We start from the raw sequence: 17065 nt of genomic DNA, 5'->3' as shown, positions 1-17065 counted from the left end.
CTCTCTCTCTCTCTCTCTCTCTCTCTCTCTCTCTCTCTCTCTCTCTCACCCTCTCACCTTTTTCCCATCTTATTCTCTTTAGCACACTATCCTTGTTGGAGAGAGAACAATTTGTTCAAATGGCTTTTGTAATTTTCCATTTTTCTAATGTTTCTTGTTCTCCTTCCACTTTAATCCTTGAATGACTTTGGGATGACTTGACTTCTTTAGATGTCTTGCCAAGCTTTCTTTGAACTGGTTTTACTCTCCACTGCTTCATGAGATGATTCTGTTCATAATTGTCCATCAGTCTTTTTTATAAGCTTTTACCTATTTATATTTCTACCTACTGTTGCTTTTGGCAGCCATCTTTCTGTTTGGCAAATAAGTCAGAGGATTCCTTTCCAAGGTCATTTCTAGACTTTTTTTTACCTTCTTGTTGTGACAGTTTACATTGGGTTGTATGTGGCTTAGACTGCCAGATTTGGTTTCTATTTAATTTCTGTCGCCCATTTCCTATTTTTCATATTAAATAACTTGTTCCAGGGTTAAGTTGTTTTCAGTCATATGATATTTTTTAGAATTCCTTTTCTTGAGTTTTTTTTAAAACTAATTTTGACCTTAACTGGCAAATTTGTGGTTTGACTTGAAAGATAGATGATTCAGTTATAATGGGAGCTGATTCATATCTATAACACATAAAATATAATTTATTTTGTTCATTATGGTGTTATTTGGTACTCACCAAATCCAGTGCCTGCTGATTCATTTTTTTGAAGAGCATATTTATAGTATAGAGGTGTGAGACTTTTCTGTAAATTTTGTCTTTGGCTTCTCTCATTTCTCTTTTTCTAAAATGCTTTATTAACTCCTTGTTTAAGAAGTTGATTCCATTCATTTCCACCAGATTTTGAGTTACAAATTTTCTCCCTGTTTTTCCCCTACCCACCGCCCCAAAATAGCTGTCCCACAGGATATCCCTTCCTCCAATCTGCTTTCTCCCATACCTGCTTCGACTTTTCCAGTAGGGTATGGTGGATCTCTATGCCCCAGTGCCTGTATATCTTATTTCCTAATTACATGTAAAGTAGTATTAATAATAGTATATATATATATGTATATATTTTAAACATTTGATTTTAAAACTTTGAATTCCAGATTCATTCCCTTCCTCCCTAGTCTGTCACCCACCCTTACTGGGAAGATAAGCAATTCAGTATAGGTTGTACATGTATAGCTATCACATTCACATATGTATTCATATGTTCATATACCCTGCTATATAGACATATATATATATTTCTATTCCCTTCAACTATTTTCATACTGAGAAAAGTTTCATCAGTTAACAGTGATTGTTTTTCCATGTAGGAATGTTAATAGTTCAACTTTTATAAGTTCCTTATGATTTCTTTTCCCTATTTACCTTCTCATGCTTCTCTTGCTTCTTGTATCTGAATGTCAAATTTTCTATTCAACTCTGGCTTTTTCATTGAGAATACTTGAAAGTCCTCTATTCCACTGAATGACCATATTTTCCCCTGAAACATGATACTCGGTTTTCTGGGTAGGCGATTCTTGGTTTTAATCCCAGCTCCTTTGACCTCTGGAATATCAAATTCCAAGTCCTTTGATCCCTCAGTGTAGAAGCTGCCAGATTCTGTGTTATCCTGATTGTGTTTCCACAATATTCAAATTGTTTCTTTTTGGCTGCTTGTAATATTCTCTCCTTGATCTGGGAATTTTGGAACCTGGCTGTAATATTCCTAGGAGTTTTCTTTTTTGGGATTTTTTTTAGGAGGTCATCGGTAGATTCTTTCAACCTCTGTTTTGCCCTCTGGTTCTAAAACATCAGGGCAGTTTTCCTTGAGAATTTCTTGGAGGATGATTTCTAGGTTCTTTCTTTGATCATGGCTTTCAGGTAGTCCAATAATTTTTAAATTATCTCTCCTGGATCTATTTTCCAGGTCTGTGTTTTTTCCCATGAGATATTTCACATTGCCTTCTGTTCTTTCATTTGTTTGGATCTGTTTAACAGCATCTTGATTTCTCATAAAGTCACTAGCTTCCATTTGCTCCAATCTAATTCTGAAGAAATCATTCTCCTCAGTGAGCTTTTGAAATTCTTTTTCCATCTGGCAAATTCAGCTTTTTAAAAGGCATTCTTCTCATTGCCTTTTTGAGCGTCTTTTGTCATTTGAGTTAGTCTGTTTTTTAAGTTGTTATTTTTCTCAGGCTGTTGACTCTCATTTCATAGTTTTCTTGCATTGTTCTCATTTCTCTTCCCAATTTTTCCTCCACTTCTCTTATTTGCTTCTTAAGGTCCTGTAAGCAGCTCGTATTTTTCTTTGAAGCTTTTGGTGCAGGAGTTCTGACTTCACTATCTTCCTCGTGTACCATGCTTTGATCCTTTTTGTCACCAAAAAAGGAGTGTAAAGTTGGATTGCTCTGTTTATTTGCTTCTTTTGCCTGCTCATGTTGCCACTCAATCGCTTGACTTTTGGGCTTTTTGCCACAGTAGGACTCTGCCACCAGACAGGGGAGCTTTGTCCCAAATTCTGGGATTTTCTTAGCTGCCGAAGGTATTAGTTGGGTGCCCTCTCTGAAGCCTCCACATGCTCTGGCAAACTGGTACCCACCCCAGAACCTCCACCCTAGACTGCAATCCAGATCCAAGCAGGTTAAAGCAAGAGCGATTACCCCTCAGACTGGTCGCTTGATCCCCCTACACTCTGCAGGCCAGGAGCAGAAGCCGCCACATGGCGGTGGCTGTTGCATGGCTACGGCACCTCAGCGGCTTCTCCTCTCAGGGGCAAAGGCTGACCGTACTCCCAACTACTGGATCCCAAAGTCCACACTGCACTGACCTCTCACTTTGTCCTTGGCATCTATGTGTTGATAATTCTGGAAATCGCCACAGCTGCTGGTGATCTGGAGTTGCTCCAGCCGGTGGTTGGTCAGGCCCAACATGGGGCTAAAACCTTCGGCTCCCATGGGGCTAAAACCTTCGGCTCCCATGGGGCTGGGCTCAGCTCCCAGAGCGCTGCACTGGCCGATTCCTGCCGGCCTGTTCTCAGCGGGAGGTTAGCTTCTCTGTGTCATTTTGTGGGTTCTGTAGCTCCAAAGTTTGTTCAGAGTCCCCTTTTACATGAATTGGGAGAGGTGGAAGCCGGAGCCCCAAGGAAGTCCTGTTTCTACTCCGCCCTCTCATTTCTCTTCTTGAACCATGCTTTCCTATAAATTTATCCCATCCTTTCTTTTTCCCACATTTACATTTAAGTTACCAAGTGTCAGTGCATATGTTGATTTGATTCAGATAATCTTATCAAGTTCTTTGTAGAATTTGTCTACTATTAAATCTCAGCAACCAATGTTTGTGTGTTAGCTGCAGTTATTTTCATGGTGGTCGTTTTGTATGTGCTTACTAGTTTTGCTGTAATTGATACAAGATATACCTTGAAATAATATTTCTTGTTGCTTGTGGGTATATAATAAAAGTTACTCTGCCAGTTTCATTCTTTACCATCCATCTGTTTAGCTGCAAATTCCTTTTTGTGCTTTAATTTATAGCAGGAATCCCAAGATTGATATGATTCAGCTCCTCTAGAAATATGTCTTTTGGTTTGGTCACTGAGCAAAGATCTTACATTTAGAATATCATCAGTCAGAGTTTAATGATGGTATGAAAATTGTGTGATTCTTAGCATTTTCTCTGCTTGGTTTCCTGCCCCTCTGCCACCATCCCTGCAGGAGGGGAAGGCGGACTCCCAGATCTGAGGGCCATTTATATAAATACACCTGCAAGGCACTTTTGACAGAAAGAAAGGGAAACTGCTACTAGTTCAAAGTGGACATGGGACCACAATATAAAAGGTCATACCATGAAAATGTTAAGAGGAGAATGAGATCGGGGATTATTTACAATTATGGGTAAGGGGAGATTTTGATGTAAACAAAGAGAGATAAAACAAAAAATAAACTAGAAAGTTTTGATTTCATGAAAATTTAAAAGTCTTTACATATATAAAATCAATGAACACAGGATTAGACAAGAAACAGCAGAGTACAGAGAATACTTGTATCCTTAGACAAAAATCTGATAACCAGAAAACACATGGGCTTGACATTTCTGGAATAAATGTGGCAGAATGATGATAAAGGGGGCAGAAGATGCTAAATGTCACAGTTTTTAAACTAAACAGTAACTGCAAAGTAAAATGTTTTGTATAATAATTTTTCCTGCCAGCTTTTATTTGGTGAGAGCAGTAAGAAACTAGTGAAGGGAGATGATTTTTTTTTCCTCTTAGGATTTTTAATTTTGGGTATTCCATAGATAGAAGTCTAAAGGTGGGGGACATGTACATTTCTTAGAATTAATAGTATAAATAACCTGATGTTCTCTTTCCAGGGATAAAGCTGCCCAAAGAGACAATGAAGAAGAGACAGCAGATGATCCACGAAAACTTAAACCTGGAGAGATTGATCCAAATCCAGAAACGAAACCAGCCAGACCTGATCCAATTGATATGGATGAGGGCAAGTGTTTTCCCATGAGGAAATTGTTTTAACTTTAAATTGCTTAGGCACTTCTTTATCTTACCTCTTTCAGGTTTCATCTTTTTTTTTTTTTTTGGAGGCAAGGTAGTTGGGGTTTAGTGACTTGCCCAAGGTCACAGAGCTAGTAAGTATTAAGTGTCTGAGGTTGCATTTGAACTCAGGTCCTCCTGACTCCAGGGCTGGTGCTCCATTCACTGCTAGCTTCCCCAGGGTTTCTTCTTAACTTTTGGAAACCTTTTAGCAACTATTCTTTCCATTTCTTTCTTTAATGCTTTCTCTCTCTTTGGTGGTTTCCATTTTTTTATGCTTCCTTTCACAAATTAACTGCTCTTTTATCTAATTGTCTTCAAGTGAACAGTACAAAGCACCCATGTATTCATTGTGGGAAAGAGGCTAAAAGATGGGGAGCCAGGACATCGGAATCTTGCTCCTAATTCTACTACAAAAAAAGTTTATTTAGAAAGGGCTAATCATATAGGACAGTTCAGTAAATTTCATGTCAAGAGGAAAGAAGAATTTGTGCTAGATAGATTCACATAGTATCTTCAGTTTTCTGAGGGGGAGGCATTAAGGTTTTTTTTTCCCCCACAGATGAACTTGAAATGCTCTCAGAAGCTAGAGCTCGTCTGGCAAACACACAAGGAAAGAAGGCCAAGAGGAAAGCAAGAGAAAAACAACTGGAAGAAGCAAGGTCCGATTTTCTTCACTGAGAGTTATTTGCTAACCAAAACAGTCACAAACCCAATGGAAGTATTATGTTTCTTTTTACTATTTTGTAAATATTAGAGAATTATTCATCTTTACTTATTGTTAGTTCCTAGTGTCATTGTCCTAACACTTGGAAGGTATCCTAGATTTTTCCTATAAACAATATAGTTGCAGAAATGTTGGGTTTTAGAAGTCATAGCAGAAATAATGCTTTTTTATTGCTTGGAATTTACTTTTTACCAGCTATTAATATGATATCTTAACATTGTTTCATAAACAAAGAGGATAATTTATAACTCATAGTTTTATGACTAGATCACTGATATCCTATGTTTTGACATCACTGCTAATTAACTGATTAGTATGAGGCCCTATTGACATACCAGTAACTCTTCCAACTAAAGAGAGAGTCCTCTCTAACTAAATTTTAGATTTTTCCTTGAACTTTATGGAAATACCTTTCCTTTTTAATTCTAGAAGGAAAATTTACTCTTAATTTTTTTGTTAGACTAGGTGAATGTTTGAGATTGTATCCTTCTAAGTCATCTCTTTTTCTCCTGTTTTCATTGCTTTCTTTTCTTAGTGGGTTTCTTTTGCTTAGTTGTCTAGTAATGTAAGATAAAGTATTTAGTTGTACAGGTTTGCCCTTATTTGCTCTCTGGGCAGAGATGGTTGATTAATCTTTCTGACTTATATAGCTGTCCTTAATGGTCCTAAGTTTAAGAGTATATAAAACTTCCTGTCCTGGTTACCAGAGCAGCTATGGTTGGTTTTCTAGTTTTTAATTGCTACTTTCCATATAGTTTCAGTATGTACAGTATTAGGGCCTAGTTTGCAGTATCTTTCTAGTCTCATAATTCAGTTTTATCAGGGTAGTTTATCCAGATTTGGAAAGACTGCCTTATTTTTTGTCATACTGTTGGAATGGTAGCAGGATTAGGAAGACATATTATCTGTTCCATCCTACCTATGTCTCTTTCCTCACCTCTATATTTGGGGATAGGTGATATAAATAAGGTGTGATCAAAGTAACTAGTCTCTTCATCTATGTCTCTTTCTCTGACTCCAAATTCACAAATCCTCATAACTATGCATTTAGAATCTGGCAAATGAACCTGAGAATCCCTTACCATGACTGATATTAGTGTTTCAAAATTGATGTTTTAAAGATTCTTAAATTTTTTTTTTAAGAAAAGGCAAAATAGCTCCAATAAAATAGTATTTATCCATTTGTTTTTTTCCATAAGTTGGACTGTGTGATGTAAATGTAAACAGTAAGCTGGCTACTTTACCTTGTAAAGTTATAGGTCATTTTTTTTTCTAATTTTAATCATTTTCTCATACCTCAGGCGCCTTGCTGCCCTCCAGAAGAGAAGAGAACTTCGAGCAGCTGGCATAGAAATTCAGAAGAAAAGGAAAAAGAAGAGAGGAGTAGATTATAATGCAGAAATTCCATTTGAAAAAAAGCCAGCTCCAGGTTTTTATGACACATCTGAAGAAAATTATCAGGCACTTGATGCTGACTTTAAGAAGTTACGACAACAGGATCTTGATGGAGAGTTAAGATCGTGAGTAGCCGTTCTAATTTTTTTTTTGAAATTTTCATTTTATAAAGTACACTTTCACGAAAGACAGTCAGATATAAGGAGTAAAACCTTATATAAAACCCTTAACCATTTAACAGAGTAGTTTAACCAAATGAATTAAGCAACAGACAAGAAAGCATTCTTTCTGTGTCCTTTCCAAGTTTAATTGTTCATGTTTGAAAGCATATGTAACATTCTTTATCCAAAATTACATACCTCCACGTTTAAAAATTTTTTTTTTATCTTTTGTTATATTTACAAACATCTCAGCTTCCCCCCCCCCCATATCCAGCCAGTCATTCTTTGTAATAGAGAATAAAAGAAAGGAATACAAAAGCTAATCAGCATATCACCTGATACCAGCTTCATAGGCAATATTCTATACCCCCTTTCTCCCACCTCTGCAAAGAAGAGAGGGACGTACATTAACTTCTCTGCCTTGGTCACTATAATCACACAACATTTAGTTTCACCTTTTTGTTCTTTCCATTTACATTGTTGTACTGGTATATGTAGTTTTCCTGGCTCTGCTTACTTCACTAACTCTTCCCATTCTTCTCTGAATTCCTCACAGTTATTATTATTTCTTATGCTGCAACAATATTCCATTGTATTTATGTTCCACAGTTTGGTTAACCATTCCCCAATTTATGGTTACCCACTTTATTCCCATTATTTTTAGCATAGTAATGCTGTTCTTTATATGTTGATGTTTATGGACTCTTTCTAAAAAGAAAGGTAAAAACCATTGATGATCTTGAGGTATATGCCTAGCAGTAGGATGTCTGTGTTGAGGGCATAGGCATTTTATTCACCTTATTTCTGTTTTCCAAATTGTCAGCTAGAAGGTTGGTACCAGTTTGTAGCTAATCCAGTAGTACATCAGTGTGCCTCTTTCCACAGCCCTTCTGGCACTGACTATTTTAATCTTTTGTCATCTTTGTCAATTTGCTAGGTGTGAGGTGAAATCTCAAGTTGTTTTAATGTGCATTTCTTATCTGTTAATCAGCAGGTACTTACCAAGTGTGCCACGTGTTGGTGATACAAAGAAAGACAGCATATGTTCCTGACCTCAAGGGCTCACTTTCTAATGGGAGAGATAATGTGCAAATAACTATGTATGTTCAAGATACATGTAGGGTAAATGAAGGATAATCTTAGATGGTGAGGGCATTAGTAGTGAGGGCAATCTTGCTGACATGGGCCTCCTGCAGAAAGTGGGATTTGAGTTGAGTCTTGAAGGAAGCCAGGACAGTCAGGAAGCAGTTGTTAGGAAGGAAAGCATTCTGTCTGTGCATGGGGGACAGCCAGTGAAAAGGCTCAAGTTTAGAAGATGGAATATCTTCTCTGAGGAATGGCAAAAAGGCCACTGGAACTGGATCATAGACTACGTTGAGAGTAAAGCGAGAAGACTGGGAAGGTAGAAGGCTACCACATTGAGCATTTTCTGTTTAATCATGGAGTTAATAGGGAGCCATGGGAGTTTAGGGGTGATGTAGTCAGATCTGTGCTTTAGGAAGATCACTGAGGCAGTTGAATAGAGGAAGGATTGAAGAGGGGAGAGGCTTGAGTCGGGAAGACCAACTAGAAGGTTAATGTAGTAGTCCAAATTCTCATTATTAGTAATTTGTATCAGTCTTTGATATGATGTGGCTGTTAATAATTTTCAGTTGTTTTGACAGCTATTCATATCCTACTACTTATCAATTGGGGAATGGCTTATTCTTTTGTTATAACTCTAAACCCTCCTCCCTCCTTAAAAAATCCATCTGCGAGTATATTATGGGAATACTCTTGCCTTTGGCATTTTAGTTTTTTCAGTTCCTTTGCGCTATTAAATTTTTTTGTGGTGGCAAAATTTTTTTGTTTTGTTCTTTTTCTGTTCTGGTTGATTTTTGTTTTCTAAGATAAGTAAAGGAGACTGTTCTTTTTGTGTTAGACTATGAGCTTCTTGAAAGCAAGGCCTGTTTTTTGCCTTTGTATCTCCAATTCTTAGCACAGTGCCTGGCAAGTAGTAGGTGATTAAGAAATGCTTGTTGACTTGATTTGACTAGGTGTTTGAGAACTGTGTATTTTAGGATGGAAAAGTTGTTCCTGACTTCGTTGACTTTTGGCAGCCAACCTTTTGGTATTAACCATTCAGTTGGGAAATCATGTAACTCCTGTTCCCCTCTTTTTTTCTCTGCTATACTTCATGACAGTGAAAAAGAAAGTAGAGATAGGAAGAAAGACAAACAACATTTGAAAAGAAAAAAGGAGTCTGATTTGCCATCAGCTATTCTTCAAACCAGTGGAGTATCAGAATTTACTAAAAAGAGAAGCAAATTAGTACTTCCTGCACCTCAGGTAAATTGCAAAATGATTGTTTTCATTATGTTAACTGCATGTATGCAGCCTTTATGATAGATATCCAGAGTGAAAACTCCCTGAATTCTCCCTGTTTTTCTTTACTTTTTGGTTGTCTTATTAAATTTGGAGGCTCCTGGAAAAGAATGGTGGAACTTCCTGCGATATGCAGTATAATCTTTGTGGTGTCTGAGGAGCCCTAGATACATATTTACTTGTTTCTAAAAAAGATCCCTAGAAAGACTAGCATCTATTCTGGCTTCAGGTACTTCTACACAGTGGGCCCGGGAGGTAGACAGAGCCTGGCTAATGCCTTAGAACATGGTTTGAATCCTTGGAAAAGTGTTTTGCCTTTCTTTTGCCTTCTGAAAAGGAAACTGAATATGTGTTTTTATTTTGTTGGGGTGTGGGCTTGCTGTTGACTTCTCCCATATTCTTCCTGCCTCTGGTTGAGGTATTTCATGTGAAGGCTTGGTTGGTTAGAAGTGCAGCATAACACCAAGGAAAATCCTGTTTTGTTTAAAATAACAACCCCCATACAGCCTTCGGTCAGCCCCATAAAGTTCCTTCTCTGCATAGTCAGTTTAGAATGAGGCAGAGGGGCCAGGAACTTTTCAGTATAATTGTGATTGGTGAAGCTAGAGTAAATGGATTAACAGAAGCCTGAATACTTCAAGGTAGTCTGGAATGGTAGAGAACTAAAGTACTTTTAATTTGTCAATGCAGGATTTAAAAAAATTCTGAGAATCAAGTGGAAAAAAAATATACACAAGACCAGGGCACACTGATTTTTTTGAGCTGCTACAGGAACATGAATTAACTTTGTCATATTTTAGTGTGATACATTGGAAAGAGTGCTGTCTTTAGCATCAGAGGAGATGGGTTTGAATGTGGATGATACTTCTTAAAGATATCTAGAAGATAATGGGGCAAATCATTTCACCTTTCTTGGGCCTCAGTTCTTGTACCAAATGGCCTACGGTTCCATCCATTCTAAATCTATGATCCCATGTTCCTTCTTAAAGCAGTAGACAGAATGAGTTACTATTAGTAGTGTTATTCATTATAATGAGACTTTCCCTGTAGTTCTTTTCTTGGAATTCATTAGAATTTAATTTTAATGAAATGACTTTGTAATTGCTGTTAATGAAAAATAGACCTCTATTTCTGAAGATTCTTTAACCCAGTTTGCCCTGTCTATATTTTTTTACTTGACTTTCAGGATTAAAAAAAAAAATCCTTATTGGCAAATTAATAACACTTTAGTTCTGTTTCCATAATTTCAGACTATCTTGCAATACTCATACTAATTATAAAGATCCCTGGGTTTTAATACTGTTTTTACCATTAACTGGTTGGGTGATTGGCAAAGTCATCTTATTTTTCTTAGTCTTAGTTGATTCATCTATGAAATGAGAGTTGGTGGATTAGATAACCTTAAAATTTTATGTATGAGTTGAAGTATATTAGTGTATGTAACATTTTTAGGGGGTTATCATTTGAAAACTTTTAGAGCTAAAATTAAAAAAACTTATACGTTTAGGAACCATCAGTAAAATTTATATTCAAATAAAATAAAAATCTGCTTAAACCCATAAATTTCCAATTATTTACAATTTTTTAGAAAGGTGTAACAGAATATCCTGTTTGCTTCCATGTTCCCTTCTAGAACTAATCCTTGTAAATTTTATGCTGTATCAGTTTGGGAATTAGAATATTACTTAGATTGTTGATTACCTCCTTTCAGATTTCAGATGCAGAACTTCAGGAAGTTGTAAAAGTTGGCCAGGCAAGTGAAATTGCACGTCAGACAGCGGAGGAATCTGGCATAATGAATTCTGCTTCCAGTACTCTTTTGTCTGAGTATAATGTCACCAACAATAGTATTGCTCTGAGGACACCCAAAACTCCAGCTGCCCAAGATCGAATTCTGCAGGTGAGTACATTTACCTTGTACTGTGCAGTGTGACAGTACAAGATACATAGTTTTATATTATGAAATAGAGCATGATACTTTAGTGGTTTTTTAAAAAATACATCTATCTTTTAGAGCAGGTAGCTTGAGGTTGGGTTTTTGAGATTGAAGTTTAATAGACATTTGTCTCTTGTCTAATTCAAGCTAAGAATTAGAAAATTGCTTATTTCAAGATTAATTTTAATTAATTAAAATATCAGTTTTAATTACTTTAAAAAGATTATTTTAGGGGCGGCTAGGTGGCACAGTGAGTAGAGCACTGGCCCTGGAGTCAGGAGAAAATACTTAAGTACTAAACAGTGTCACATCCCAGGATTCTTAATTCTTCTTTGTTTTAGGTAAGAAGATATTGATGGAATTGTTTATTTCAATAACGGTGTTAGCATGGGTCATATGCATCATATAAATATATTTTTTCTAAAGGATTTTCATATTGCCTAAAATATGTTTGAAACATGCCTATTTAAACTTTTTGTTAAATAGGAAGCACAGAACTTGATGGCTCTTACCAACGTGGACACCCCACTGAAAGGTGGTCTTAATACACCATTGCATGAGAGTGACTTCTCTGGTGTGACTCCTCAACGACAGATCATCCAGACGCCAAACACAGTCTTATCTACCCCATTCAGGTACAGTAAGCACACCATAGGAAAAGTTTGTAATGGAAAACAGCCCCTGAATCCTGAGGATTAGTCAATTTGTTTGTTTTATTGAGATAGACACAGAATGAAAACAACCCTATTTAGCTTTCATCTTCCCTGTTTCTGCACCCACCTGAATTCATAAATGACCCCCCAGAGTTTAATTATAAAGTGTTTTATCCTATTTTTGTAGCCGCTTCCTTTTTCTAAAGTGGAAGAGTTCTTAGGTGAATTACCAAAAAAAGTTTATATATTTCTGGTGCATTATAGTGTTTAAAGTGCTTCTCTTTCAACAACTGGGAGATGGGTAGTGCAAGCATCATTGCTCCTATTTTACAGATTGGGAATTCTCAAACTCAGAGGGGTAAATGACTTGTGCAGGTACTTAGAAGAGAGGGGGGAGGGAGGGCGGGGCAGAGTCAAGATGGCGGAGTAGAAACAGGATTTCCATGTGGCTTCCGTTCCCATCTCTTCCAATTCATGTAAAAAATGACTCTAAACAAACTTTGATGCTACAGAACCCACAAAATAACAGAGAGAAGCTAACCTCCTGCTGAAGATAGTCTGGAAGGCAGGGGCCAGCACAGTGCACCGAGCCCAATCCCGTGTGAGCTGGAGGTTTTAGCTACAACCAGCTGCCAGCTGGAGGGACTACAGATCACCAGCAACTGTGGTGGTTTCCAGAATTATCAACCCATAGATGCTAAGGACAAAGTGAGAAGTCAGTATAGTGTGGACTTTGGGAACCAGGAGTCTGGGAGTGTGGTCTGGCCTTTTGCCCCCTAGAGGGAGAAGCGGCTAAGACGTGGTGGCCGTGCAGCAGCCACCTCGAGGCTGCTTTAGAGCTCCTGGCCTGCAGATTGTAGGGGGACCAAGTGACCAGTCTGAGGAGTAATTGTTCTTATTTTAACCTGCCTGGATCTGGATCACTGTCTAGGGTGGAGGTCCTGGAGTGTATGACCAGTGTGCCAGAGTGTGTGCAGGCTTCTGAGAGGGCACCCAACTAACAGCTCCGGCAGCTGCGAAAGCCTCAGCAATTTGGGATAAAAGTCTCCTCTCTGGTAGCAGAATTCTACTGTGGCAAAAAGCTCAAAAGTCAAGTAATTGAATGGCAACATGAACAAGCAAAGGAAGCAAAGCAAGCACAGTGGTCCGACTTTGGATTCCCTTTTTGGGGACAAAAAGGATGGGGGCATGGAACAGGAGGAAGACAATAAAGTCACAACTCCTGCACCAAAAGCTTCCAAGAAAAATGTGAGCTGGTTACAGGCCATAGAGGATCTTAAGAAGGATTTTGAAAACCAAATAAAAGAAGTGGAGGAAAAATTTGGGAAGGGAAGTAAGAATACTGCAAGAAAATTATGAAATGAAAGTCAACAACCTGACTAAAGAAAATAATACCTTAAAAAATAGACTAACTGAAATGGCAGAAGAAGCTCAAAAAGGCAATGAGGAAAATGCCTTAAAAAGTCGAATTTGCCAGATGGAAAAAGAATCTCAAAAGCTCACTGAAGAGAATCATTCCTTCAGAATTAGACTGGAGGAAATGAAAGCTAATTTCTTTATGAGAAATCAAGATACTATTAAACAGATCCAAACAAATGAAAAAAAAATAGAAGGCAATGTAAAATATCTCATTGGAAAAACCACTGACTTGCTTCTCTTGCTTCTGGTATCTGAATGTCAAATCTTCTATTCAACTCTGGTTTTTTCATCAAGAATGCCTGAAAGTCCTCTAATCCAGTGAATGACAATATTTTCCCCTGAAACATTTACTCAGTTTTGCTGGGTAGGTGATTCTTGGTTTTAATCCTAGCTCCTTTGATCTCTGGAACCTGGCTGTAACATTCCTAGGAGTTTTCTTTTTTGGGATCTTTTTCAAGAGGTGATTGGTGAATTCTTTCAATTTCTATTTTGCCCTCTGGTTCTAAAACATCAGGGCAATTTTCCTTGCAAATTTCTTGAAGGATGATTTCTAGGTTCTTTTTTTGATCATGGCCTTCAAGTAGTCCAATAATTTATAAATTATCTCTCCTGGATCTATTTTCCAAGTCAGTGGTTTTTCCAATGAGATATTTTACATTGCCTTCTATTTTTTTTTTCATTTGTTTGGATCTGTTTAATAGTATCTTGATTTCTCATAAATAAATTAGCTTTCATTTGCTCCAATCTAATTCTGAAGGAATGATTCTCTTCAGTGAGCTTTTGAGATTCTTTTTCCATCTGGCAAATTTGGTTTTTTAAGGCGTTCTTCTCCTCATTGGCTTTTTGGGCCTCTTTTGCCATTTGAGTTAGTGTATTTTTTAAGGTGTTATTTTCTTCAGTCAGGTTGTTGACTTTCTTTTGGTGATTTTCTTGCATCATTCTCATTTCTCTTCTCAATTTTTCCTCAACTTCTCTTACTCGATTTTCAAAATCCTTCTTGAGCTCCTCCATGGCCTGTAAGCAGTTCATATTTTTCTTGAAAGCTTTTGGTGCAGCAGTTGTGACTTTGTTGTCTTCCTCCTGTTCCATGCCCCCATCCTTTTTGTCCCCCAAAAAGGAATCTTAAGTTGGATTGCTGTTCTTGCTTTGCTTCCTTTGTTTGCTCATGTTGCTACTCAATTACTTGACTTTTGACTCTTTGCCACAGTAGAACTCTGCTTTCAGAAGGGGAGATCTTTGTCCCAATCGCTGGGGTTTTTGCAGCTTCCAGAGCTATTAGTAGGGCTCTGTCTGTACAACCCCCACAAACTCTGGCTCACTGGTCACACACCTCAGGACCACCACCCAAGCCTGTGATCCAGATCCAGGCAGGTTAAAGTAAGAGCAATTACCCTCAGACTGGTTGCTTGGCCCCCCTACGATCTGCAGGCTGGGAGCTCTGAAGCAACCATGTGGAGGCATTTCTCACTCATGAACAGAGGCCAGACTGTACCTCCATCTCTCCCAGTTCCAACAGAGTTCTACACTGACCTTTTACTTTTTCTTTGGCATTTGTGGGTTGATATTTCTGGAAACCACCACAGCTGCTGGTGATCCACTCTCCCAAAGTCCACTATAGCAAGGCCACCCTGGAGCTAAAACGGGGGTCTTGCGGGGCTGGGGTTGGCTCCCAGCGTGCTGCTATGGACCCTTCCTGCCGGCCCAGTGGACTGCCTTCAGTGGGAGATTTGTTTCTCTGTCACTTTGTGGGTTCTGTAGGTCTAAAAGTTGTTTAGAGTCATATTTTATAGGCATTTGAGGTGGTTATGGGGGGAACTCATGGAGTTTTCCTGCTTGTATGCTGCCATCTTGGCTACTCCCCAAGGAATTACATTATTCAGTGAATATCTTCATTTTCAGAGAATATTTTTTTGCCAGAGACTTATAATGTTGCAATTTTTTTTCTGGTAATGGTATAAATCTTCCCTTTTTTTGTTTTAAAAACTTTCCTTAAGTTGTTAATTAAAATTTAAAGATGTAAATAGTAATTTTAATCAGTTAACCTAGCCTTTATTCCTTTTATTTTCCTGTAGGTCTGGTTTCACACTGAGAAGGGAAACTTGAATTTTGCACAGATTAATTTTTTTCTCTTCTCTCCATTTTCCTATGAAATAACATATGTGAAAGAACTTTGAAAGTACTACCAATGTGAGACTGTGTCATTGACTTATGTTTTTTAATTTTGCCAGGACTCCTTCTCATGGAGCTGAAGGGTTGACTCCTCGAGGTGGGATGACTCCTAAACCAGTTGTAGGCACTACCCCAGGCAGAACCCCCCTAAGGGATAAACTAAACATAAATCCTGAAGAGGGATTGGCAGATTACAATGACCCCTCGTATGTGAAGCAGATGGTGAGAAACAAACACGGATTCCATTTTCATCTTTTTTATTTTCATCTTCTTTCTTTTTGGTGCTTGTGAGTAGTAAGTTTTGGATAAACATGTAAAATGGAACTTTTTTCTCTTTCTTAAATCTTGTTAAATATATTTCAAAATCTGCACTTAGAGAGGAAAAATGTTTGAAAGTAATTGGAACAAGAACATCCCCATCTTTTTTTTAGTATAGTAAATTATACAATATAGTACACAGTAGTATAACAATTGTTTATGGATAATGATATATCTTCTTGGATTGGATTTCACTTTATCCATTATATTCTTGACTGCTGTGTTTTGCTTAAACTTGTTTTCTTGTCATTATTTGTTATATTGCATAGTTGTCTTTTCTCTTGATTTCTGCTTTTAATAATTTTAAGACAAGGCCCAATCTTGACATAATTTTAGCTCAAGTTATAGGTTGTATTGTCTTAATATTTACTGATGAAATCTGTGATAGTTTTTGGTGACATGCTAGAGGCTCTGTTTCTGGGATGCAAAACAACACACACACAAAGTATTCTTTTGCATCCCTTGTTCCCTTATTGCCCACTTGTCCTGCCAACCTCAGCCTTAGATCATTCTCAGCATCTTGAACAAAACTGGAGAAAATCATGAAATCCTGCTGATTGAGTCCACTACAGTTTAGGTTATATGACTTCAGCTTGGGCATTCACTATGGCTAGGTCATCCTTTTATACCTCCCTAATTAACTTACTATCTCATTCATCACAGAAGCTCTTTCAAACTTTATCGTCCCTCCTTATATCCCTTCGTAGTTCCCCTCCCCTATCCTCTCAACCGAGAACCTTGTCTTATATTTTATTTGAGGCCATCTGCCAAGAGCTCCCTCTTCTCCCCTTGTCTCATTTCACATCAATCAGATGACTTCTGCCATTGTCTTCTCTTTCATTCTAATCACATGAAGAAGTGACCCTTCTTGCCAAGACAAATTGAGGACTACATGCACAAGTGATTTCATTATATCCCATCTTCTTCAGCAGATCACCCCCTCCATCATCCTCTCTCTCTTACTTATCTTTTAAATCTTCTTTTCTACTGGCTGCTCTCTGTCTACCAACATGCCTGTGTCTCTCTCATGCTCAAAAAACCCTCACTTGATCCATCCATCCCCACTATTTTTTTTTAATGCTTTATTAACTTCTGATTTACATCATTCGTTTCTGCCAGATTTTGAGTTACAAATTTTCTCCCCGTTTTTCCCCCACCTATCCCCCCAAAACAGCAGTCCCACAGGATATCCCCACCTCCAATCTGCTCTCTCCCATATTTTCTCCCATACCGGTTTCAACTTTTCCAGTGGATTTCTATGCCTCAGTGCCTGTATATCTTTTTTTTTCTTAATAACATGTAAGATGGTATTAATAATAGTATATATATATATATATATATATATATATATATATATA

At 37.7% G+C, this 17065-nt stretch overlaps 1 protein-coding gene across 1 annotated transcript in view; it reads left to right on the top strand.

Annotated features, from left to right (window-relative positions):
- The window catches only part of CDC5L (cell division cycle 5 like), a 168030-nt gene that overhangs the window by 123648 nt on the left and 27317 nt on the right, over positions 1-17065 (top strand). The window contains exons 5-11 of the mRNA XM_069065847.1: positions 4388-4515; positions 5128-5227; positions 6594-6812; positions 9032-9176; positions 10924-11112; positions 11635-11783; positions 15449-15611. Coding sequence (XP_068921948.1) covers positions 4388-4515; positions 5128-5227; positions 6594-6812; positions 9032-9176; positions 10924-11112; positions 11635-11783; positions 15449-15611 — 1093 coding nt within the window. The remainder of the gene's footprint in view (positions 1-4387; positions 4516-5127; positions 5228-6593; positions 6813-9031; positions 9177-10923; positions 11113-11634; positions 11784-15448; positions 15612-17065) is intronic.

This window comes from Petaurus breviceps, unplaced genomic scaffold, assembly GCF_028583685.1.
Source record: "Petaurus breviceps papuanus isolate PSGF00001 unplaced genomic scaffold, PetGlider_PUasm1.0 90701, whole genome shotgun sequence".
NCBI lineage: Eukaryota > Metazoa > Chordata > Mammalia > Diprotodontia > Petauridae > Petaurus > Petaurus breviceps.
This window is presented reverse-complemented; position numbering and strand designations above follow the sequence as displayed.